Here is a 24,058-nt window from a genome sequence, read left to right as displayed (position 1 = left end):
TGACCGTGTCTGAGACCAGGACCAGAATTTTTGATAGTCTCATTATTAATTCGACAGATCTCATTACACAGTTCTAACATTAGATAGTAGTCTCATACTGTCTCAGTGAGACTTACTGTCTACTCTTGTCACATTTTTCAAATGAGACCATGATTTCCACTTCTCAATTTAAATTATTTTTATTGCTTTAAATGACTTTAAATCTCATTTGAGTGTTATCAAAAAGTGTTACTTTTTAAAAAATTAAAAATAGTCTAAAAAAAACCTTAAAATGTCTAAAAATAGTAACTTTATGTCAAGAATGAGACTAAATGAGACCAAATGAGATCACTTTCTCATTTTTTTCAAGTCATGATTTCATTTTGAGATCTGATATATAGTCACTTTGCATGTTTATTTAATGATTAGTCCCAGCGGGATTCATGCCAAGAAATGTGTGAGACCAGACCAAATGAAATCAAATGTGAAATTCATGGTCCCAGCGGTCAGTCTAGCAGTGATTACATATTCTAGAAAATTAATTCAGTGAGTACTGAAGTTGTACTTTATAAACTTAATATACAGTTCTGTCTCATCTAAGATCTTCAACACACTTTGCATATACTCAGTGTGTTCTTTCTTCTTCACAGAGTACACTATCACATCATTCAGATATATTATCATGAAGACATTCAGATATACATAAAGTATTTTATTAATGAAAGACTAGAATACTGCAGGAATATTAGTCAGACTAAAAGACATCACTAGATATTTAAACAATCTCAGTGCAGTTCTAAAGACAGTTCTTCATTCATTCTCAGACTGTATTTACAGTCATGTATATATATTAATCATATTCAGTTGTGTGAATATGACAGCTTCTGTGAGATAATTGATCACATTCTCAATCAGAGATAGAGAGTAGTAACTCTTTATTATCTTGAAGTTCAGATCACAGTAGTTTATATATAATCTGAGATCTTTATTCTTTTTCTTTATAAACATCACAGAGACTTCTGCAGAGGTCTATAAAGATCAGATAAAGTTATTCTTCAGATTCTTCTTTATATAGACTTATAGAATCTCTATCTCATGATGAAAGAGCTTATAGATTAATTCTCAGAAGAATTTCTACTCTTCTATTAAATCTATTATCAGATTCTTCTTATAGTAAGAAGAAAGCTCAGCTGTCTTTACTAAGCTAAACATCTCTGCAAGGTCTCAGTATTTCTCTGATATCTAAAGCTTAGTTTTTATGACTGTGAGATTCTCAGACACTTACAAAGTTATTATATAGATAAGCTTGTCTTCTCTAATTAACTCTGCAGTATTAACTGATTCTATCTCTGTGAGTAAGTCTGTTAACACTGATTGAAAGTATAAACCTGACTCATAAACAGCTATGTGTGAATTATGTCTTTGAAGTTATACAAGTCTCAAGTACATGTTATCTGTGATGTTCATAATAATCATAGTTTCTGCAAATCTTCTTCAGATTTCAGAGAGATCTTGCAATTCAAAGATGATTCTTATAAGTCTCTTAACTCTCAGATCTGAGTTCTCACACTCTGCTTATTATAAGAGCAGATTCTCAGTTTTCATCTTTCAGCTCATTTACTCTGTAAGCTTTAGAGATATTACAGTGATCTGAGATTCTGAGTTCATTAATACTTTTCATACTTACAGAGCAGTAGTATTACAGTATAATCTCTCTCTATAAGTAAGTATTTTCATTGAGAGAGTAACAGATTTAGATGTTAACTTCAAGACTCTTAAGAAGACTATTACTGACTCTGTCTGTGACTTCTTAAATTTCTATTTTAATTTATTTAGATAGTTTGTGTGAAGATATTCTGATTTAGAATAGATGAAGTAGAGTCTCTTTTTCTTAATCTCTCTATTATACACTCTGTTCACAAGAGCTTATAAAGCTCTCTCTCTCTACTTAGTAGTCAGATATGAATCTCTCTATATCTTATTATCTTTTTCTAACAAATCTGTTCTCTGTTATTCTGACTCTTACAGAGCTGATTAATAGTTCACTCTCTGCAGATCTGTGACTCTCATAGTAATCTGTAAGTAGTGAATAAGAGTCATCAGTTTCTTCAGAGTTAAGAACTTAGAGTCTTACTCAATGAGCTTATTCTACATATCTTTATTCAGTCTCTTTATAAATATCATTATTCAGATCTTGTTTCAGAGCTCTGTTTTCACAGATCTTAATTCATATCACAATTTTATAAAGCACTGTGAGTAGTTTTTATCAGATTTCTCATCTCTTTTTCTAATATTAATGATTACAGCTCAGATATTCTCTATCTGACTCACAGAGTCTCTTAACTTATTCTCTAGATAGATCTTGAGAACAGATCAGCAGAATCTCTTATAATTATTCTCTAGATAATTCAGTCAATTCTTAACTTTAGTATAATAGAGATCTGTTATTATATAAGTAACAGCTTCTTCATCTTTCATATTACACAGTCAGACTTATGAGTCAATTTCAAATACAAACTTATAAAAGCTTTTATAGATTGTGATTTGATAAGTGATCTTAAGTAGTTATAACTTAAGAAAGTTTCTTTTCAGTTCACAGATGTCTCTGAAGATTATGTCTAGAGACTTAATTTAAGAGTGTTTATAAGTAGTAAGCATTTCTTATAGAAAAATAGCTTGATTCTATAAGAGATGCTCAAGAATGTTCTTCACTGAGATTAGTTTATTCATGAGTTTGAAGAATTTCTCTATCACAGATATAGAGAATGATATTCTATAAGTAATTAATAAGTTCTCTGAGACTTCTTTTACAGAGATTATTCATGATTCAGATAACTACTTCTAAGTATCTATAGTAGAGTTCATAGAGATTGAAGTATATAAGTTTCTAATTCTTTCAGTCATAACAGATGATTGCTGACTGACTGAGCTTGAAATGTAAGAATAAGTGCTTACAGATAATTATTCAGGTGTTTGCAGCTTGACATGATATATACTGTTAACTACTAGAAGTATTTACAGTAGAAAGATAAAATGTAGAGATCAAATATATAATAGCATTCAAGCTGAGTTATGAATAGTATTCATGAACTTCAGTCTATATAGTTGTGTGTAGTCAAGGGCCGCTAGCTCTATTGATTACATGAGAGATAGAAATAGAGGTAAAGAATCCGCGAGGAGCGGGATTTCTTACAATTTCACAGCAAGATGAAGTATCTAAATAATTAATTATTAAGAAGTTTTAATCACTATTAATAGACTCTTTCACTTCTGAAAAGATATAAGATGAGACAGTTATTACAGTTACATAGTTGCTTAATCTTATGTCAATCTCAATTATATTATATAAGAACTCTGAAAATACAAAGCTAATTACACTGTATAAGGCCTGACTTGAAGCTCTATCTTCTGCATGTGATATTCACTTATGAGATTGTATAGCATTCTTAAAGATAGTTCTCACGCTTATTAATAAGATAACCTTCTATTTCAAGAAGTTAATTTTTGTGAAATATGATGAGTTTGTCAAATACAGATTAATGAATTTCTCAAACAGATGTTTATACATATTAAAAGACATTATCTTTCAGAAGAATCTTCATCTTACTAATTTATTAATACTGACTATATATAATCTAAAGATTCTACTCAATGCAGTCTGTAAGATAGCAGTGATAATTTCTTCAGTGATATTAAATCTACTCACTGTAATAATTTCTGCAGTAATTTCTTCAGTGACTTCTAACTTATCAACTGATGATCTGTTCATTAATGAGAAAATTCAACCTGAGTGTTCATTATTTCTCATACTCACTAATAATTGATGAATTGATTATGAAATTTTCATAACAATATCTACTTTTATAATACAGAATACACTGAACTTCTTAGAATTCATGAATAAATCTGATAATTCTTCAACATCTATAAGAAATATGACTATAGTGAGAGAAGTTTCAGTGAGAGAATCTTTAGTGAGAGACAGTCTTGAAGATTTATCTACTGATCTCAAGATTGCTACACTTTCAATTCTGAAAAACCTCACACATGTCAAAGCTTTTATGAAATGAAAATATTATTACAAGATCTGTGTTAAAGAGATTCATTATTTAAAACAGATTGAGATCTGATAACTGAGTGAGAGAACATCATAAATAAGTGTTCTTCACAGTCAATGAATATTTGATAAAAAGTTTAATAATATAAGTGAGATTATCTGCTATAAGACTGACTGAGTTATCTGTTGAAAATCATTAACAGAAAAGAATCAATTACTCAAGAATCTATGCATCTGTTATCTCTGTACTTATCTCTTAAGCTCTTATAATGATCTCAGCATCTCAGGGCTGATATGTTCTGCAGATTGATATAATGACTGCTTTTTTAAATATTCAACTGTCTGCTGATAAACAGATATATATAAATCAACTCATAAAATTTCACAAAGACTGTGATAATCTTATATATGAGTTAATACAGAGACTCTACAGTCTTAAGCAAGTAGCACTTTTATAATATGAGAAGCTGTGAAAAATGCTATTATACTCAGACTTCTGTGTCAGTCTCTATAATACTGAACTATTTATTCATGATATAAGACAGATCTATATAACTATCTATATAAATAATGTTTATCTCTTCAGTCTGAAAATTGATGATCTGAACTGAGTCAAAGTTAAAATCACAGCTAATTACAAGATTAAAAATGTAGAAGATCTCACTCACTATTTAGAAATGAAAATTGATAGAGATTTAACTTTATTGATATTGTCTTAATTTCTCTTCATAAGAAATCTTCTGAAGAAATTCTCAATGAATGACTGTCACTCTAAATTCACTTCTATAGAGAAGAATGTTAATTTTATGAATAATGATATAAAGTCAATTATATATATAGCAGAATTTACTCTATAGTTCTATCAATCTGATATTGAATTTCTGCAATATCTGACAATTAATACATATTTCAATATAAGCTTCATTGCAGATTTTCTTGAACAGTTCAGCTCTCAGCCTATATCAAAGAACTGAGCTGTATTTAAATATATACTTTAATATCTACAGAGTTTAATCAATGAAGATATAATCTATCATAGAGATGTTAATATTGAATCTGTGATATATACAGATAGACTGACTGTCAGAATCATGAATTTCATGTTTAGTCTCATTTAATCTGATCTCATACATTTCTTAATGTGAATCCCGCTGAGACTAGTCATTAAAAAAACATGCAAAGTGACTATATATAAGATCTTAAAATAAAACCATGACTTGAAAAAAATGAGAAAGTGATCTTATTTAATCTCATTTAGTCTTATTCTTAGCATAAAGTTACTATTTTTAGACATTTTAAGGTTTTTTTTAGACTATTTTTAATTTTTTAAAAAGTAACACTTTTTGATAACACTCAAATGAGATTTAAAGTCATTTAAAGCAATAAAAATAATTTAAATTGAGAAGTGAAAATCATGATTTCATTTAAAAAATGTAATAAGAGTAGACAGTAAGTCTCACTGAAACAGTATAAGACTACTATCTAATGTTAAAATCATGTAATAAGATCAGTTAAATTAGTAATAAGACTATTAAAAAATCTGGTTCTGGTCTCAGACACGGTCACATGATTAGTCTATATACAGATACTAATTAAGCTGATAGAGATTCAGAATTCTGTTCAATTATCAGTTATATCATCTATACAATAAATGACTCTGTTATATGATAAAGCTGCTGATAAACTGAGATCTTTAAATTATTAACTGAGACTGAATATATTATATTCTCTGAGACTGTATATAAGCTTATCTGTCTCTGTGAGCTTCTAGAAGACACTGAATTCATTTCATCTCATCTCAATAATCTGAATAATAATGATTATCTCATTCTCATCTAGACTAACTGTCAGAATTACAAATTTCACATTTAATTTCATTTAATCTGATCTCATACATTTCTTAGTATAAATTCTACTGAGACTAATCATTAAAAAAAAATGCAAAGTGACTATTTATCAGATCTCAAAATGAGATTATGACTGAGAAAAAATAAGAAAGTAGTCTTATTGAATTTTATTTAGTCTCATTCTTAGTATAAAGTTATTATTTTCAAACATTTTAAGGTTTCTTTTAGACTATGTTTAATTTTTTAAAAAGTAACACTTTTTGATAACACTTAAATGAGATTTAAAGTCATTTAAAGCAATAAGAAGAATTTAAATTGAGAAGTGAAAATCATGATCTTATTTGAAAAATGTGATAAAAGTAGACAGTAAGTCTGACTGAAACAGTATAAGACTACTATCTAATCTTAAAACTATGTAATAAGATCAGTTAAATTAGTAATAAAATTATTAAATATTCTGATTCTAATCTCAGACACAGTTATACAGTCAGTTTATTCTCATTACAGTCAATGATCTTGTCTATATAATTCATACTAATAATAAGTCTGTTATAGAGCTATTCTTCTTCAAAGCAATTTCACACTGCTTAAACTATATAGAGGTTTATTTTCATATTCTTTAGCATCTCATCTGTAAGAATAAGATATCTATTCAATACATTTCATCTGCTGAGAACGCAGTGAATGAGCTTATTAAATCACTTAAAACAATGAAATATATACATTGAAAGAAGAATATTAAGATAAAGAAGATAAAGAGATAGAGGAATAAAAAATAATAAATCTTATAACTGATTTTTTATTACTATACATTTTTCAGTCATTTAATATATCTGTACTTGATTTGAAGGTGAATTTTATATATAGTATAGTGTATAGTTACTCTGATAAGTGAGAGTATCAGATTATATAATCTGACTTACTAATTCTTTCACTATATTGTTGGTGATTACTACACCTACTGTTGGAGCTACTACACAAGCCCTAACCCACGTGACCCACACACATATATTTAGCTTCCACTAGCTACTAGTTAGATAATAACAACCAACCACGTTCAACCTCTCTCACAGGTTATGAAGCCCTTGCACTTCTACGAAGCATTATAATCATGCAATAATCATACAATAAGCTTTTCAAATAGCTGCTTCTTTCATTCAAATACCTCATATCAAATGCCTGTCAATACGAGATCAACCAATTGTGAAGAAACCCCAGAGAATCAAACTACTGCACCTGGATCCTTTCCAACCCCAATAACCGCGAGAAAACCACCACACAATAACAATAATCAAGATAACGACAATATGGCTGATGAAGCTGCTGCCTTGAGGCGACGTATTGCCCAGATGGATGAAGAACTACGCCAGATGAGAGCTTCTAGCAATCCTACTGCTACAGCTACTGTCAATGATGGCAATGATCTAAGCCCTGATCTTGCTGCTTACCTTCAGAATCAAGGGGATACCCCTGCACTGAGCAGAGTCCTCCAAGAATTCCGCGAACGCGTCAAATACCTCCAAAAACCAGGTCTTCTCAAATCAACATCTGATTACTCCATTTGGAAGGAAGAGATCCTGCTTGTTGTCAAGCAATCTCATACAGAAGATATCCTCACTAGCAAGCCCTTGGAGAATGCCTCTAAGGATATGAAACGATTCTGGGAGGAACGCAACTCCTGGCTATACAATTTTGTATGGTCTTCTGTTTCTATTGAAGCCAAATCTCTTTTTACTATACCCCAAGATTCCCTGAGTTCTGCTGCTCTATGGAACGCCATAGCAGCATCCTTTTCAGAATGGGTGGAAATCCGCAGAGCCCGCCTGTCCAAGGAATTCAATGATATCAGTGCAACTGCCACCTATGATGGCTTCAACCGCTTGTTCATAGAACGCCTGCTTGCAATCCGCGTTGAGTATATCCGCCTTGGATATGCTAATATCCCCAACTTCATATTCTTTGACAAGCTCCTCAACGGCCTCACCAAGAAGTGGTCAACCTTTATCAGAGATCGCATGGACTATGCAGCAAAGGATGATAATGCCACATCACTAGAAGATGATTTCCTTGATCTCTGCAGGGATATACTACTCCGCCTGCCGTTGGATGACAAAAATGCCAGAAATGACACAAAGAATAACAAAGATGCCACCAAGGATGTGAAGGATAATAAGAACACCAAGAAGAAATGCACTGCCTGCAAGATGGAAGGCCATGATGAACCAAGCTGCTGGTTTGAACACCCAGAGAAACGACCTGCGGATTGGAAGAATAGAAAGAAGGTCAATGATGATGATGCCGCTACACCTGTATGCTACAATACTGAGCAAGTCTTCTAATGATGCTCATGATGACCGCCAATATCGACGCCAAAACGATGGAAATACCGATAACGATGCCAGGCCCCAGTGCCTATATGATGCCAGGCCCCAGTGCCTATATGATGCCAGGCCACAGTGCCTATATGATGCCAGGCCCCAGTGCCTACGATGCCAGGCCCCAGTGCCTATATGATGCCAGGCCCCAGTGCCTACGATGCCAGGCCCCAGTGCCTATATGATGCCAGGCCACAGTGCCTACGATGCCAGGCCCCAGTGCCTATATGATGCCGGGCCACCGATTGCCCATATGATGACCTATGCCGATTGCCCATATGATGACCTATGCCGATGACCTATGCCGATGACCTATGCCGATGACCTATGCCGATGACCTATGCCTATGCCTATGACGATGAAAACCACAAAAATAATAAGAATGAGATCCCGCGGCGTTAGAACAACTGGGGGTAATACCAATACTGAAAGAATGGATTTGAGCGTTCTTCTTGCATGTTTTTTATGTTTTTCATGTATGGAGCTAGTCCTTATGAGGAAACTAGACTCTACTTTTTGTAATTAATTTTTATTGCAGATTTGAATGATTTGGGCGCTTTTGACTGCATGGATTAACTGGCCTGCGTAGCATGGGGGGGTGTTGGAGCTACTACACAAGCCCTAACCCACGTGACCCACACACATATATTTAGCTTCCACTAGCTACTAGTTAGATAATAACAACCAACCACGTTCAACCTCTCTCACACCTACCCTAGTCACGTGCCACCCCAACCTATTCATTTAGTGTAACTCGCGTAGTTAGATTACAACACAACAACGTTATCCTCCAAGAGGTTATGAAGCCCTTCGCAAGCAACGAAAACCGCTGAAATAATGTGCTAAATTGATATCTCCACGCATCATTACAAGCGTGCCTAGATGATTTATTGATTAATTGAATCCATGGTTAATCTAAGATCCGGGGGGACACCTGACTTAACAAAAGAATACATATCTTCAAGATGAAGAAATGAGAAAATGCCAGAGCAGCAAACACAAGATCACAGATCACTGTCAATGTTAATAATGAATCAGAAGGCAGCTTCTGAGGCATTTGAGCTGAATGAAACTATTGCAGAGAAACAGTCTGATAAGTTCAATAAATATGAAGATCTGATTGAAGATATCAGTGAGATGTCAGACAATATAGAGAGCTTAAATAACTGAAATAATAATAGCTCAGTGAGTGAGAAGACTCACATGAGACTAGAAATTACAAGACTTCAGTATGAGATTAAGTGAATAAAGACTAGTAGAGATAACTCTGTAGATAATAAGATAAGAGCAGATCTGATAGAATATCTTTAATGAAAAGAGAAGATATCTGTTATAATAAAAGTTCTTGAAGAATTCAGAAGCTAAGTAAGACTTATTAAAAGATTAATTATTCTTACTGAATTCATTAACTACTTAATATAAAGAGAGGAAATTCTTTTAACTGCAGAATAGTCTGAAACTGATGATATTCTTAAAGATAATGATTTTAATAAGAATACTATTATAAATATATAATATTTCTGAAAAGAATGCAATCTTTGATTATATAATTATATATAGTCTGTAATTGCTCTGCAGATCAAGACTCATTTCACTATACTTAAGAAGTTCAAATTATCAGCTTATACTCTATAAACTATTATAGAGAATAACTTTTCTAAGAGACCTGCTGTACACAGAACTTATTTATTTAAAGAGTTTATTAAAATAATCTTCAAAAGTAAAGAATCTGATAGAGCTTTTATTGAATAATTAATTGTTATCAGAACTGATTATATTTATCTGAAATATAAGATTGAAGATATTATGTTTTTCAATAGATTACTGACAGAAGTTAATAGAGATTGAGCATTCTTCATAAAGAATAGAATGAACCAGATCAATAAGAACAATTTAAGACCTTTAGAAGAAGACTTTATAAGATTATACTATGACATACTTCTACACCTTTCTACTGTGGAAAATAGTAGTACTGAATCCACAAAAAATCCCGCGAATAATGCTTAAGACAAGAATAAGAAAGACAAGAACATTGAATTCAAATCTGAATGTAGAGGTAATAATGTGAAGACCTGCTATCATTGTCAAAAGATTAATCATATTCAGACTAACTGTTGAAAGAAATACTCTGAGAAATGTTCTTTGAATTCAAATTTCAACATCAATAGAAACAAGAATAAAGATAAGAATGCAGAGAATGCAGATACTGCTTCTGTTTACAATATTATAAAGCAAGTATTTTGCATCAAGGAAAAGGTCTATATGAGTGATCAGACAGAAAAAGATACCTGAATTCTAGACTCTGAATCAGATACTCATGCCACATCTCACAGAAATCTTATCATGACAAAACCTCAGAAGGTGAAAGTAATGTTGAAAATAGCAGATAAAATGATGATCTCTGCTGCAGCTATAGAAGATACAAAGATTTCAGTGAAAGAGATAAATATGCTATTAAATGATATCTGCTATGTTCTGAAGTTAGAAGTGAATCTCATGAGTATGAATAAGCTTGTATATCAGAGTTATATCTATAAGCAGTTGATATATAAGAATAATCATACTATGTTGATTATGTCTTCTGACTGCATGTTCTCATTTACAGTAAGATTAAATGAGAATGATATCTATGAGATGAAAAGACCAGTCACATATAGAGACTTGATCTGATTCACTATACTCAATGATGATTTTAAACCTGTGAATACACTGCAGATAAAGAGTAATGACATAATATTAACACTATCTAAAAGAAATAATACAAAGGTTATAGAACTTACAATGATGCAATGGCATTAAAAGCTAGAATATCTGAATTTCACAGATATTGCAAAAATGACAGCAGATTCATAACTAGAAATGAGAATAAGAGATAGCAGAGCTTTGTCATTCTGCAAGACCTATGTACAGATAAAAATGACATGTTCAACATTCACTTTAATAACAAGAACTATCAAATCTGTGATGAGATTCTTCATGAATCTTACAGATGATGACTGTATACTATATAATGAAGTCAATCTTTCTACTCAAGAGAGAGCTAATTATTGAATAAGTATTACAGATAATACTACACACTACAGGTGAATTATTCTTATGATATCAAAGAGTGAGATCACTGCATGTTTGATAACCTTTATTGATGAAATTGAGATCACTACTCAACACTGAATTGAAACTCTACACTGAGATGATGAAGAAGAGTTCAAAAGTCAAGAACTTAAAACCTACTGTCAGAGTAAAGAAATAGTGTATGAAACAACTACATCTGATACATCACAATCAAATGACTCAGCAGAACATATAAATTAAATAGTTACAAAGAAGACAAGAAGCTTGCTATTTAATAGTGAGCTGATGAAAGAGCTCTGAGATGAGATAATACAAGCTGTGATCATGATAATCAACACATTCTTAATATTAACAAAGATATTTGAATGTAAGAAAGAAATATCACTTACATCTTTTAAAGTATGAACTGAGATGCAATCTTCTGTTCATTGAATACAGAGATGAGAGTGCAAGGTCTATAAGAAGAATTTGAAAGTGTTAAATAAGCTTGCAGATAGAACTGATGACAAGAAATAACAGCTGATTGAATATCAAGAATTACATTAATATCATGTGTGAGATTCTGTTGCACATCATCTTGAGATTGCATGAGATGTCATATTTGATAAAGCTCTTGACATGAGTGTAAATACACCTGTAAATACAGTGAGAGAATTCAATGAATTGTCTAATGAATTGAATATTCTGAATGTCAGAGAGAGATGACAGCACTACTTACTATAACATTTAGTGAAGAAAAAGTCAGATGTTTTGAAGATAATTGTCAATGAGAACTTAGAGAATATAATTGATTTAACTTATCTTCTAGATAATAAGACACAGCTTGTCATGAATGAAGAGTCTGAAGACTCTATTAATAAGAATGATTCTATTCTAAGTATTCTGACAGATCAATTAACTATGCTGACAGAAGTTAAAAGAAGTTCAGACTGAGACTATTGACATGAGACAATGAAAAAGAAGATTAAGATATTTAAATAGAAGAAGATATATATTATTGTTGAGAAGACTCTGAAAATGAATATTCTTACAGATAAATGAGTATATGATCAGAAATTCAATAATAAGAAAGAAATCATTCACTTTAAAACTCACTGAGTGATTAGAGAGTTCTTGCAACAGCAGAGTATTCATTATACAAGATTGTATACTGTAGTGATATCAGAGCTTATATTACACAGTCTATTTACTATATCAACTGTCAAAGAATGAAAGATCAAATTAATTGACTATGTATTCACATTTTTGAATAGCATACTATCACAGAATGAGATGATCTATATGTAACTACTCACAGATGTTAAGTATAGCAGAGAGAGCTTGATAAGATTACTTTATCAGAGTCTATATAAAATGAAGTAAGTCACAAGAGTATAGTATTTCCTTACAACAGAGTATCTAACTACATTGAGATTCAAGATATCATCTTATAATAGTGAATTTCTATATCACTCTGTTTGTAAGATCTATCTGATATTGCATATTAATAATTATCAGATGATGAGATCTTAAGAACAGTAATTAGACTGAGTATTGAGAGAGATTGCAAAGAGATTTAAGACAAAGAATGTTAAAGAGACTAAGTCATATCTTGAGATGAAGATCAAATATCAGAGAAATGACAATCTAGCAGTTATATAGAGCTGTTATATTGAGAGGATTCTTGAAGATTTTGATATGAATAAGATGAATCCTGCAGAGACCTCTATAATAGCAGGTATATGACTGAAATTTTCATCTGATGAGAATGATGAATTGAATGATAACTTTACAGCTATAAGATATTGTCAAGAATTGAGATTATTACAGTATTTAATCTCAAGCAGCTGATCAGACCTGGTATTTACAGTCAACTATTTCTTGTGTTTTAACTTGTATTCATATAAAGCATGTTGAGCAGTGTTGAAGCATGTCCTACATTATGTCAAGAAGATGAAAAATCATGACATATTGTACAAGAAGAAGATAGAAGATGGCCTGAGTTCTGTAACATACTGTGATTTGAACTGAGTGAGAGCAGATTCTTAATACAAATTGACTACTGACTATATTATATTGATTAATGAGTCACTGATCTCATAGCAGTTGCAGAGACAGATATCTATTGCTAAATCAATCACAGAAGCTGAATATATTACAGCTAGTAAGACAGCTTGTGAGATAATCTGATTGAATGATATGTTATATAATACTGAGTTAATAAATGATAAAAAAGTGAAAATATACTCACATCTATAAGTTGATAATAAGAGAGCAATTGATCTAGCAAAGAGAGAATTCTTAACACAAAGATCACATTATATTGAGATTAGATATTATATTCTCTGCAATTTGATTGAAAAAGAGAAAATTATGATGAAACATGTTAATTCTACAGTGAATATAGCTGACAGGCTTATCAAGTCACTGACAAAGCCTGCGTTTGAAGATTTTATCAAAAGAATTGATTTGAAAGAGATTAGAAAGAAATGATTGAATGATAATAATAATACAGTGAATCAATGAATTTTGCATGTATTTCTTGATTTTTACAGTTATTGCTGTACAGACATCTTTTCTAATGAGGAAATCAGAGTCTGATTCATGTAATTAATTATTATTGCATTTTTGAAAGATTTGAGAATGAAGAAGGCTCCGGGTGATGACTTATTATAGATCATGATATAGTAAGAGAAGGTGTTGATGATTACTACATCTACTCTAGTCATGTATCACCTCAATCTATTCATTTAGTGTAACTCGCGTAGTTAGATTACAACATAACAATGTTATTCTTCAAGATATATAACTTCTCACAAGCTAGTAAGCTTTTCAATCAAGTAAGTTTTACACCTTTTATAAAATCAGTAAAAAACTCATGAAATTATATATTAAAAGAAATACAAAAATTATAATTATATGAATAAAAAATTATTTAAAATAAAAATTATTATCTATCTGATTTGTCTTTCAATTCAGAGTATAAAAAAATACTATTAATTTTTATTTTATATTATTTATAAAAGTAAGACTTTTAGTTAATTTCTATTTATATTTTAATAATTTTGAATATAAAATTATACAGTATTTAAAATATCACAGAGAAACTGTGTTAAATAACTGATTAATATAAAATAAAAGATATTATTCTTCAGTATTTATAAGATTTTAATATTAAATTAATGTTATTTTTATTCTGAAAATCTGTTAATTTTTAAACTGCTGTATTAAGATAATATAATTGACTCTGAATTTCTTTACAATCTCAGCATATTTAGAAATTAATTATTAATTCAATTGAGTGATTACTTGTTAAGTCATTGAAGTTGAAGAGTTGCAGGAATTCATGGAAAAAATAGCAGTTTGTTAAGTGAATGAGTTTGTTGAGTGATGAGTCACATTAATATCTAATAAAGAATGATATCAATAAATGAGATATTTTTTAGAATTAGTGATTGTATAGATTGAATGACAACATTATTAATATGATAATTGAGTTTTTCTGTTTACAACTTATTTACAGTGATTCATCATTCATTCATCATTATACTATCTCAGTGACCATGTCACCAATTGAAACAGTAGAACAGCCATAATCCGGTCGTGTAATAACCCTAAGCTTTTCCGGTATGAATGTTGCAGCCAAACTAAACCCGTGATTTGGACCTTGGCCCTTGACAGTCTCTTGAAAATAACACAATGAAAGCTGGAAGTAAATGCATCACCTTTTGCTAGTTACTTTCTAATATGTAATAATAATAACCTAGCAATTCTTGTCTACTTCGTGGTTCTCGAGCGAAACTGGTAGGAAAGCTTCAAATTCAAAACTACTCTGGATCTACGTACCCGTAACATAAGAAATCTCCCTGAATATCCATCACATCGGCAATTATCTTATCGTCGCCCATAGTGCCAAACATGAAGAGGACGTGATTTAATGTGGTGATGTTTCCCGGATCACCGGGCATTGCTCCGGGTTGTCTGTCGCGTTTAGTTTTACCAAAATTAGTTCCTTTTAAATCTCATGCATGAAGGCAGAAGAAATAGGCAACTTACGGATAGTCTGGCGGACCGGGAGGGAAGCCGGAGTTTTCATCAAAATTAGTTCCACCCATCTCAGACAGACGCGCTGGAAGGTCCTTCGCCTGCCAGTCCCACCACAACTTGTCGATCCAGGCGTGATGGAGAAAGAAGATAGGATCACCGGGGGAAGCGCCACCTCTGGCCATCTAACGAGAGTGAAAAAATGAATACCTATTAGATTTACCTCACGAACATGATCTAAATCGGTGCAGGGGCGGGAAATGGTTTTCTGAGGCATCACTCACTTGGCCCCCGACGCCATTGTGGCCACCACCATGAGGGTTCAGCTCGATGCAATTCCATGCTGATATCCAGTTAGGTTTAGAGGTGCAGTCCTCCACCCGTGCCCGGGAGGTGCCTAAGCTAACCGCATCATCGAAATTTCGATCGATGCACTGGGTTCTAATTTCGGATCCCGGTCCAAACGGGCTTGTATAGTTTGCGAAAGGTCCGTCGGTGATACAGCCTTCCCTCCCAAACCCATTGCCGCCGAAGCCATAGACGGAGTCGAAAATGTCAGATGAGGAAAATTTCCCTGCATCCATTTGCTCATACCAATAGCTGGAAATTCAAGTTCCGGGATATGTTAGGAAGGTTATATATAACGTGGTTACTCGACAGAGCTATTCCGGCAGGTTTTTGTGTGGTAACACACGCAAACGGGTTAGACAGAACTCACGGTTGGTAGCCTTTATAGCCACACTCTTCCCGAAGCGCAGCCTCATGACTATACGTCATCAACCGGTGGAAGGGAAGGAATGCTCCCTAGGTGATATATCGCAAATTAGCCATCGGCTTCGAACGACTGTTGTATCGGCTCTTCGTGGTATAGCGGGAACATACGACATAATGGTTCATATATGCTGTGTGCACATGAAGAGCTTGGAAATCATCAAACCGTGTTATTACACCTTTAAAAGCGGTTTTAGGTGGTTTTCTCATCAAACAGAGCTCAGCATCGATGTATGCTTGTTTCTCAGAGTTGCTCAAAGTGTGCCTGCAATTTTTATCAGCCATTAACTCTTGCAGTGGAACGGGGTTAGAGCACGCCTGTTTCTTCCAGTTATATGGGAAGAATATGCGTACCATGCTTTGCGCTGTCCTGGTGTGGTACACCGCGCTGAAACAACTGAACATACCACAGACAAGAAAAGAATGACTCGTCTGAGCCAAACCATGCTGGGCCTTGTGCGATTGATTTTCAAACGCAACGCTTTCCTGTCATGGAAATTACAGAAACCAAAAAGAGAAACAAGAAAGAAAGAAAAAGAGGAAATGATCTGTAGAAACTTAAACAGCAGGCCGGAAGACACGATGATATTTATGTACATATCGTGGTCAGTCGTAGGGCAATCCGGGAACCTACCTCCGCCCCGCGTGCTGCTTGCAAATGCTATGCAACCCAACATTTTAACATGAACCAACATAACAATTGGCCTGGGAGACCACATGCGTGATGCGAAGCTTGCTGTAACCAAGGCGTCGGTAAATGTTTGCAAACCCAGAACTGACTGGAAGAAAATCACTGAATTCCCCAGAGCCGCAAGTCTGGAGTGGTGTACTGCTATTTTGGCGCGCTGGAATCAAGTGGACCTAGAACACACACTGGTCTCTTGATGACTTGAAACTCCTTTACGGGATCGGGTTGGTTTCATGATAGTTCTGGTTGTAGCTCGTTCGAAACCAAAGACTTGGTATTTATGACCTCTGCCCACGTCAATTTGTCGAGGCATATGTAATGATATTTTTTTTCCCCAAGTCGGTGTTCTAGAGCTGAGGATCTCCCCCGTTGTCGAGATACAGTCTGTGAGATGGACTTTGAATCCTTTTTAAGAGTCACAAGTATGGATTGGAAACGCCACTTCAGGTTCCCCATCAGCTTTGTCTTTCACAGTCAAACTCGAACTTTTTTCATTTTCTGCAGGGGTTGTCCAAAAAGCTTGTTTTGATGCTTTGCACAGCTAACAGCTGGGGGTTTATCCAGTATAAATTCTATGACGTGTTGGAGACTGCTTTGTGTTGGTCAAATGAACCAATCTTTATTTAGTTGTTTGTCCCAAAGCGTTCTTAACATAGCTGCTTCTTACATTTGAGATGATGAACATCTTCTTCGAATCTTTGAAGTTGTGAAGCTCTCATCTAGCGAGGGTCAGATGGGAATTTGTATAAATTGGATACTGTGTATCTAGAAAAATTCTAGAAAAATCTGCCTATTAGCATATTTGCCTCTCACAAGTAACAGTTCATTCGTATCACGAACGGAATAACGAGAATCTCACCTCTCACAACATCGCGTAGCCCTAGGTATTATTACCCTGAACACCTATACGACGAATTGGGCCGAGGGGTAATTTGTTGTAGTTACTCAGCGTGCGTGATAGGGAAAACTCAGAATCATTGATTTATTTAATCCAATCTGGATGCCAGTGAACCGATCAGATGAGACAATCAAAGTACATCAGAGGAGCATCGGTTGCTCGCGTTTCTTCTCACTTTTCTATCCCCATTCTCACTGGGCTGCAAGAAGCAAGCAGACACCACTTCGAGGCAACAATCCTCTTCGAATTGTTCACTTAATCGGTCATATGCCGATGCTGGCCATGCACGTAGGTTCTACGCATGCACTAGTTACGCTGTACGTAGTATTTCGGCATATGTTTGACATCGCATACATATATACCTGTCCACGTAAATCCATCAATCGCAATCGCACCGTTTTGATATGGACTTGGGCGGCTCGGCTAGTCTTGGTTTCCGCTTTTGGCTTCGTTCTAGCAACTTGACAGGAACTAGTTAACTTAGTTATTTAAGCCTTCAAGCAAGTTGTGGATAAGCGAAGAACTGCAGGAAACACAGTCAATGCCCTCACCATAGTTACGTCTTGTCAGGAAAAAGAGGTTATACACTACTGAACGCCACCAACATCGTATTACTACAATATTTCTCATCATCATCAGCTTACTACAACGCTCGTCTAATACTCGCTTATGCTAGCTCTCTTGGCTCGCACATATATTTTACTATAAATAGCTCCATCTTTTGTATGAAATAGATATATTAGATAGTGCACGGATAATATAACAAGCAGATCTTGATACAGATAAGATTCATATGTCTTCAACATATTCATCCGTGACACCCAATCCGACACGTCTTCTTCTCGGCGGTTCTGCGGTTATGGGCAATAATGCAACTCTTTACTCCCATTGAAGGAAGAGTAGTTTGTTCCTGGGGCTTCATCATTTCTTCCCCATATCCCGCTGCTTTTCTCACTTCCTCTCCGACAAGGCCAGAGGCTAAAAAACTCAAAACCTCATTCTTGAGGCTTTTGCTGATCCTTTGGAACCTAACCAATCCCTAGTTACAAGCCTCACTCTCTGCGGATAGGCGGTTGGAATAACGGCCGCAGTCTCGGTTTTGAAAACGCATGCCCAATGCCATCACTGGCCTCATCTGCCGAAGGCTGAAACGAACATGGATCGAGTCTTTAACGGATAGAAAACAATGGAATTGCTATTTCAACCCTTTGATATTTATCCTGGCCCTTGCCTGAAAATTAGCTCCTTCATCCAAGCTTTCGCTAGTTAGTTATGTTGCTCCTCGCAAATTTCTCAGCTGATCCCTTAGCCTAACAAGATGCCTGCCCAGGCATCATATATAGAGACAGTCATGCCCGCTTGATATCGCCGCTAGATTTCATTTATGCCTCTGTTTCTTGTCCTTGGGCATCTTACCTTTCCTTCTTCTACTTCTTCCTTAAAACTTTCGCTCATGCAGTTCCTTTCCCTCGCGCTTGTGCCTATGCTTCTGGCCGTAGCCAGCTTTGCGCATCCTGGCCATTCCATCGAGGGAGATGTTCACCGGCGTAAGTATCATCTTCAACATTCTGCAAGACGCGGAGTCTACGAATGTACGAGCGATCTCCAGAAGCGTGGTTGGATATCCTACCAGGCTGATCGGAGGCATGCCCGCCTGAATGAACTTCGGGAGCGTGCTGGATATAAGTCTCTGGCTCGCCGTGACTCTGGCCTTGATGTAGAGCTTTTTGGCCGCCAAGCTAGCTGCGTGCTGGATCCTGAAGTCATGGAGGGCCCCTACTGTAAGGGTTCCATTTTATTTTACTATCACTTGTTCCCTCCAACTTGCCCTTTGGGGGATAAAAGACAGCTTTACTGAACATCAAAAGGGGTTGCGGGAGAACTTATCCGCGAGGATGTCCGTTCGGGAGTGGGCGGGAAGGTGGAACCTAGCGTAGCCCTTCACCTTGATATCAACGTTATCGATGTGTCGAACTGTCAGCCCATCCCAGATGCATATGTTGAGTTATGGGGCTGCAACTCGACTGTGAGAAACCCCCATCTCCCCCGCGGAACAAAAAGTGAGATATTTAAAGGCACCCCTTATCAACATGCTAAACATCCCTTTTTCCCCCTCCTCCATAGGGCGTCTACACTGGTGTCGTGGCTCCTGGAAATGGCGACGGCAACCCCGCCGAGATTGATAACAACGCCCTGCGAGGGATCCAACCGACAGCTCAGAACGGCACGGCCTCGTTTACCACCGTTTTCCCGGGCCACTACACTGGGCGTGCTAATCACTTACACAGTAAACACGATCCCCTCTTCCCCCAAGAATCCATAATCGAATTCTATATATTCATCTAGACAGATCAACTAACTACCAATTTCAGTAATTATCCACCATGGAGCTACGAGGCTCCAAAATGATACCATCAGAGGTGGCACCATTTCCCATGTTGGCCAGATCTACTTTAATGAACCCCTGATCAAAAGTGTCGAAGCCACTTCGCCGTATACGACGAACAAACAACGATGGACACCCAATGATAGAGACGTGCTTTTCCGGATAGGATTTCAGGGAGGCGATAACCCGATAGTGCAGACCCAGACGATAGGCGGCTCCATCAAAGACGGAATCTGGGGGACCATCGACGTGGGAGTCAACCCCCAAGCCGTGCGGAACCCCAAAAACGTGAACTGGTGGACCGAGGACGGTGGGATGCCGAACGACGGCTCTCCGTGGGATGAGTTCCCCGGGTCTGGCGGGGCTAACCCACCTAAAGAAACTAACCCACCTAACCCACCTAACCCACCTAAGCCTTCCGAAACTGGAAATGGTGCGGCCAGAGCTCTCAGAAGGGGAGGGGCAATTGGTGGTGCGATGCGAAGTGTTAGATCGTTTCTCGAGAGTGCATGAAATTGAGACGGACAGCTAGAGCGGCAGGGAAAAGCTTTCGAGGTGGGATATCCAGGTTCTCAATATTATGTATAGGTCCAGTTTGCGATATCCTTTTCTTCCTTGGTTCTATCCTTATTTTGCACGCTGGTGTGCTTTCTACTAACTTACACCCGCATGTCATATAGCCCATTCGTTACATGAACATACATTACTATTCATTCTTTCCAAGTTTATAATACCCATTTCATAGTTCATGGTACATGGTACACCTGTAACGCAGTTCTCAGTTTCTCTCCTTAAAATCTCATCCCTGTCTCCTCTGCATCCTGATTTACATTGTTTTGCCGTTTCTATTTTTTCTTTGTTGCATAATTAATTCCAGTCCAATCAGATATACCCCACCATAAAATGTCTGGTTCTGCATATAGTGTCAGTAATAGTAGATCGAGCGCATACATCCGTATACTGGATCAAGAGCCACGGGTACGATCGGTGTAATTGACGCGGTTTGAAATTAGGATGAACATCGACCCTAAGAGAAAGATCCAAGACGTCTAAATAGAGCGACGTATAGGAGGTAAGGTACTATACCTATCTAAATAGGTAGGTCTGGTTTGTGCCAAAAATCCCATATGCAACACTCGGTTATCACACCTTTCTTAATAGAAAATAAATAATCCCAACCAAGGAGGGCCACCAAGCGGATGAAGACTTGTCTAGGAAGGAGCCTCCCACATCCGAGCAAAGTTTGTCCAGCTCATCGAGCGCTTATGGCGCGGTGTTTAGTAGTCAGTGTCCCTGTGACGCTGGTTTGCAGACTTATCAGATCTTATTAAGGATGCTTGTAGGGAATCTCAGGAGGGCGATAGACCACATATTCTTCAGGATCCCCGACGTCAACTCTTGACTATTATAACAAGCTCTCTCTGCCTGATACGCCGAATAGCCCACCACGCACCAAATCATATTAACTCTCGAAAAGGATGTAGACTTGGCATCAATTGTCGAATGGTCAATCTTCCTCCCACACCTTCTGTTCATTTTCGTTGGGGGCGAATTCACTTATGATGAATTACTTCACCCAGGGGCAGAGCATCCTTAGCTTGCCCATACTGCTCTGGCCTTGCAATCCCTTGCTCTGGGAACAGATCCCTGACATTGTCGTTGATACTCTGCATTGCTTGCATGCCCAGTGACAGTCCATCCATGTCTCTTTCAACCTCCGCTTTTTCCTTGGGAGAAAAGTAGAATGGAAACCGAGGAACTTTGCCGTCTGTGGGTTTAATACCAGGAAGGTCTGCCCATTCTCCAGTTCAACAACCTGAGCAAGGTAAGGGCCCTTCGATGTTGATCAAGAGATTTCAAGCAAGGAGCAATAAGTCAAATGTAGGATTATCTTTGTACTCTAGGCCATGGTATAGTTTTGGGGTTTGTTTTTGTGAACGATGCTCTGTATCAAAAAGGCTTGCTTGTGATATAGAGCCCTGGCTTCTCTTTGGGCTTCAATTTCCAGCCTGAGTAAATCCTCTCACAAATTAGGTCGTGAACTAGTTCCTTTGAGGCCGTGAAGCTGTGGGCCATCATAATCCTGAAAGTAAGGTTGAGCAGTGTGAGATAACTCTCCAGAGCTATTAGTTTCTCTCGTGAGATGGTATGTTCCTACACCGTAAAGGAGATCTCTGAATGGCCTATGGCTGTTAGGTACTCTATCACCGGTGACCCTATGTTATCTTGAGTTAGATAGTCCTATAACTCATAATAAAAGGACTTACACAGTCCGCCGTCAAATTCAACTGTGATCCTCCCATGGACGGCCGGATGGCAAACCTTCCATCCAACCGTTTGAGCCCTTCTTGTTCATAAGACATGCTTTGAGTCTAAATCCGTCAAGTGTCCTTGCGAAGTACAGACCGCGAAACTAAAATCGAATGAAAGACATCCTCGCTCTTTGGTATCAAGCAATCTTAGGCCAGACTAAATCTAGCAGCACGCCAGGAACCTTCGCTAAATGATATTACTCCACACCTACAGAGTTTCGCCTCGAGTTCCATGAATATACCTTTGGAACAGGGGCTTTGCATATGCTCCGCACCTATTAAAAGTAAAATCAAAAGGGACTCGGTAGCGTTGGGATAGAGAATAGGTAGTAGGTGCAAAATTCCATCCACGCTATTTCACTAGCAGTAGTGAGGTGAAGACGGCCGGCATTGGGATTAGGAATCTTTGGATGCAATATTTGGCACCCACAGCAGCCGCCCTGACAGACGTAACTCCTCGACGTCAAAGTTGACATATCGCTACGCCAGCTCATGAGTTTCATTTTGAGTGAATATGCCACGAGTAAAGAGAGAGATAATATCATGGCCTGGACTTGGCACTATATCTGACTATTTAACCCCTACTAAACTTGATGGCTTGTTGTCCGCCGTACTCTCGATACCCGGGCCAACAAATGAAATGGTCACAAGTCAGTCACTGGGGACAGAAGTAGCTATTATCTGATGGAGTGATGCGCCTCTGGAATGAAATCATCCAGGGGTTTCGGGTTATCAGTGGGCCGTGTGCACATCGCATCTCAGCCTACGATGTTATGTTCCATGCGATGTCTGCAAGTCATTCATCAATGACTGGGGAGTTTGTCACTGCTGAGAAATGCCAAACGCTCAGAATTTGTAATACGGAGTACACGAGGAGATCATATATCACGCCATCCAATTTAATAGCTTAAACATGGTAGGCAAGGGCTGTAAAGCTCACTAGATTATCTGACATGTATTCATTGAGCGAGCTTTGCCAGCAGTTCGTTGCCCTGAGCAAGTTAAGCAGGCCCTAATGCCAAGAGGTTGAGTGTGGCGCGGCATACGTTAGTCGTAAGCCGCGCAGGTAAACGCTGACTGACCTCTGTAACGCTGAGATGGGGGGATTAGAATTGGTTTTTAAAGATAGAAAATTTTTAGAAATCATAATGATGAGTTGAAAACCAATGAAATGATATGTGAAATATAGCTAGCGCTGTCCGTTGAAAGTTTTTTGTATCTAGCTAAAACCACGGGATGGTTGTCGGAACCTTATGGTCGCCCTCGGTTTTTTAAAGAAGCCCGACGCCTAATAGCGCTAGAATATTAGTTCAGCTGCCCTAAACTTTAACTAAACCTCTTAACTACTAATAGCGGGCTCAGGCGTATGATGCAGACCCCGCCTTAAAAAAGGATGTGGCTTTTAGTGTGCCTTGGCTCGCCAAGGCAGGTGTGGCATTTGTCGATTTGATAGTTCTCTCGTTGTTTTAATGAACGAGACTCAAGAATTCCCGAGCTGAAAAATCTAAATCGCAAATGAGAATCGTTCAGAACTGTGTGCAACTATATACCTGTATCTGCCGATAAATCCCCCAGGTATTTGTGCTATTCAGGCCCTCGTTCTTGCTAGCATGCTTCAAGACCACTTAATATTAAAGCTGATAGTATCTT

At 36.6% G+C, this 24,058-nt stretch overlaps 6 protein-coding genes across 10 annotated transcripts; 4 read left to right on the top strand and 2 right to left on the bottom strand.

Moving 5' to 3' along the window:
- The first annotated feature begins 7,001 nt into the window (after nt 1-7,001).
- Nucleotides 7,002-8,229, top strand: BDCG_16880 (uncharacterized protein). The gene has a single exon (XM_045426066.1). The coding sequence runs from the start codon at nt 7,059-7,061 to the stop codon at nt 8,220-8,222; it is 1,164 nt and encodes a 387-aa protein (XP_045280788.1). The 5' UTR covers nt 7,002-7,058; the 3' UTR covers nt 8,223-8,229.
- Nucleotides 8,230-8,233: 4 nt separating this feature from the next.
- On the top strand, nt 8,234-8,488 carry BDCG_16879 (uncharacterized protein; the record flags this gene model as incomplete). Its single annotated transcript, XM_045426065.1, has 2 exons — nt 8,234-8,379; nt 8,404-8,488. The coding sequence occupies 2 exons, from the start codon at nt 8,234-8,236 to the stop codon at nt 8,441-8,443; spliced, it is 186 nt and encodes a 61-aa protein (XP_045280787.1). The 3' UTR covers nt 8,444-8,488.
- A 751-nt stretch (nt 8,489-9,239) lies between these two features.
- BDCG_16878 (uncharacterized protein) lies at nt 9,240-9,428 on the top strand (the record flags this gene model as incomplete). The annotated part of the gene is made up of 1 exon (XM_045426064.1): nt 9,240-9,428. The coding sequence occupies one exon, from the start codon at nt 9,240-9,242 to the stop codon at nt 9,426-9,428; it is 189 nt and encodes a 62-aa protein (XP_045280786.1).
- A 5,328-nt stretch (nt 9,429-14,756) lies between these two features.
- Nucleotides 14,757-18,149, bottom strand: BDCG_04182. 3 transcript variants are annotated; one of them, XM_045419844.1, is made up of 8 exons: nt 17,672-18,149; nt 17,480-17,588; nt 16,479-17,404; nt 16,236-16,389; nt 16,072-16,157; nt 15,638-15,953; nt 15,366-15,538; nt 14,757-15,290 (listed from the first exon to the last, which is right to left on the bottom strand). In XM_045419844.1, the coding sequence occupies exons 3-8, from the start codon at nt 16,841-16,843 to the stop codon at nt 15,137-15,139; spliced, it is 1,248 nt and encodes a 415-aa protein (XP_045280783.1). In that variant the 5' UTR covers nt 16,844-17,404; nt 17,480-17,588; nt 17,672-18,149; the 3' UTR covers nt 14,757-15,136. The 3 variants fall into 3 exon arrangements, with proteins under 3 accessions (XP_045280783.1, XP_045280784.1, XP_045280785.1); XM_045419845.1 differs by having other exon boundaries at nt 16,479-17,401; XM_045419846.1 differs by having other exon boundaries at nt 16,479-17,401; nt 17,480-17,531; nt 17,679-18,099.
- Nucleotides 18,150-18,541: 392 nt separating this feature from the next.
- On the top strand, nt 18,542-21,011 carry BDCG_04181 (extracellular dioxygenase). Of its 3 annotated transcripts, none has more exons than XM_045419842.1 (5): nt 18,542-18,975; nt 19,054-19,491; nt 19,579-19,736; nt 19,835-19,997; nt 20,083-21,011. In XM_045419842.1, exons 2-5 carry the CDS (start codon nt 19,095-19,097, stop codon nt 20,607-20,609), a joined length of 1,245 nt encoding a protein of 414 aa, XP_045280781.1. In that variant the 5' UTR covers nt 18,542-18,975; nt 19,054-19,094; the 3' UTR covers nt 20,610-21,011. The 3 variants fall into 3 exon arrangements, with proteins under 3 accessions (XP_045280781.1, XP_045280782.1, XP_045280780.1); XM_045419843.1 differs by having other exon boundaries at nt 18,542-19,491; nt 20,083-20,678; nt 20,777-21,011; XM_045419841.1 differs by having other exon boundaries at nt 18,542-19,491.
- Nucleotides 21,012-21,327: 316 nt separating this feature from the next.
- BDCG_04180 (uncharacterized protein) lies at nt 21,328-22,496 on the bottom strand. The gene is made up of 2 exons (XM_045419840.1): nt 22,364-22,496; nt 21,328-21,912 (listed from the first exon to the last, which is right to left on the bottom strand). Exons 1-2 carry the CDS (start codon nt 22,457-22,459, stop codon nt 21,664-21,666), a joined length of 345 nt encoding a protein of 114 aa, XP_045276059.1. The 5' UTR covers nt 22,460-22,496; the 3' UTR covers nt 21,328-21,663.
- Nucleotides 22,497-24,058: the final 1,562 nt, after the last annotated feature.

Source organism: Blastomyces dermatitidis (genome assembly GCF_000003525.1).
Source record: "Blastomyces dermatitidis ER-3 genomic scaffold supercont1.4, whole genome shotgun sequence".
Classification (NCBI taxonomy): Eukaryota; Fungi; Ascomycota; class Eurotiomycetes; order Onygenales; family Ajellomycetaceae; genus Blastomyces; species Blastomyces dermatitidis.
Note: the sequence above shows the minus strand (reverse complement) of the source record. Positions and strands in the feature narration are given on the sequence as shown.

Excerpts from the sequence above, each read along its gene's own strand:
- BDCG_04181 (XM_045419842.1), top strand. The coding sequence starts at position 19,095 with ATGCCTCTGTTTCTTGTCCTTGGGCATCTTACCTTTCCTTCTTCTACT. Across the intron at positions 19,492-19,578 it reads AGTCATGGAGGGCCCCTACT|GGGTTGCGGGAGAACTTATC; the intron begins GTAAGGGTTCCA and ends GAACATCAAAAG. Across the intron at positions 19,737-19,834 it reads TATGGGGCTGCAACTCGACT|GGCGTCTACACTGGTGTCGT; the intron begins GTGAGAAACCCC and ends CCTCCTCCATAG.
- BDCG_04182 (XM_045419844.1), bottom strand. The coding sequence starts at position 16,843 with ATGTGGTCTCCCAGGCCAATTGTTATGTTGGTTCATGTTAAAATGTTG. Across the intron at positions 15,954-16,071 it reads GGCTATAAAGGCTACCAACC|CTATTGGTATGAGCAAATGG; the intron begins GTGAGTTCTGTC and ends TTGAATTTCCAG. Across the intron at positions 15,539-15,637 it reads ACAATGGCGTCGGGGGCCAA|ATGGCCAGAGGTGGCGCTTC; the intron begins GTGAGTGATGCC and ends CACTCTCGTTAG.
- BDCG_04180 (XM_045419840.1), bottom strand. The coding sequence starts at position 22,459 with ATGTCTTATGAACAAGAAGGGCTCAAACGGTTGGATGGAAGGTTTGCC. Across the intron at positions 21,913-22,363 it reads TGAATTTGACGGCGGACTGT|GTTGTTGAACTGGAGAATGG; the intron begins GTAAGTCCTTTT and ends TACCTTGCTCAG.
- BDCG_16880 (XM_045426066.1), top strand. The coding sequence starts at position 7,059 with ATGCCTGTCAATACGAGATCAACCAATTGTGAAGAAACCCCAGAGAAT.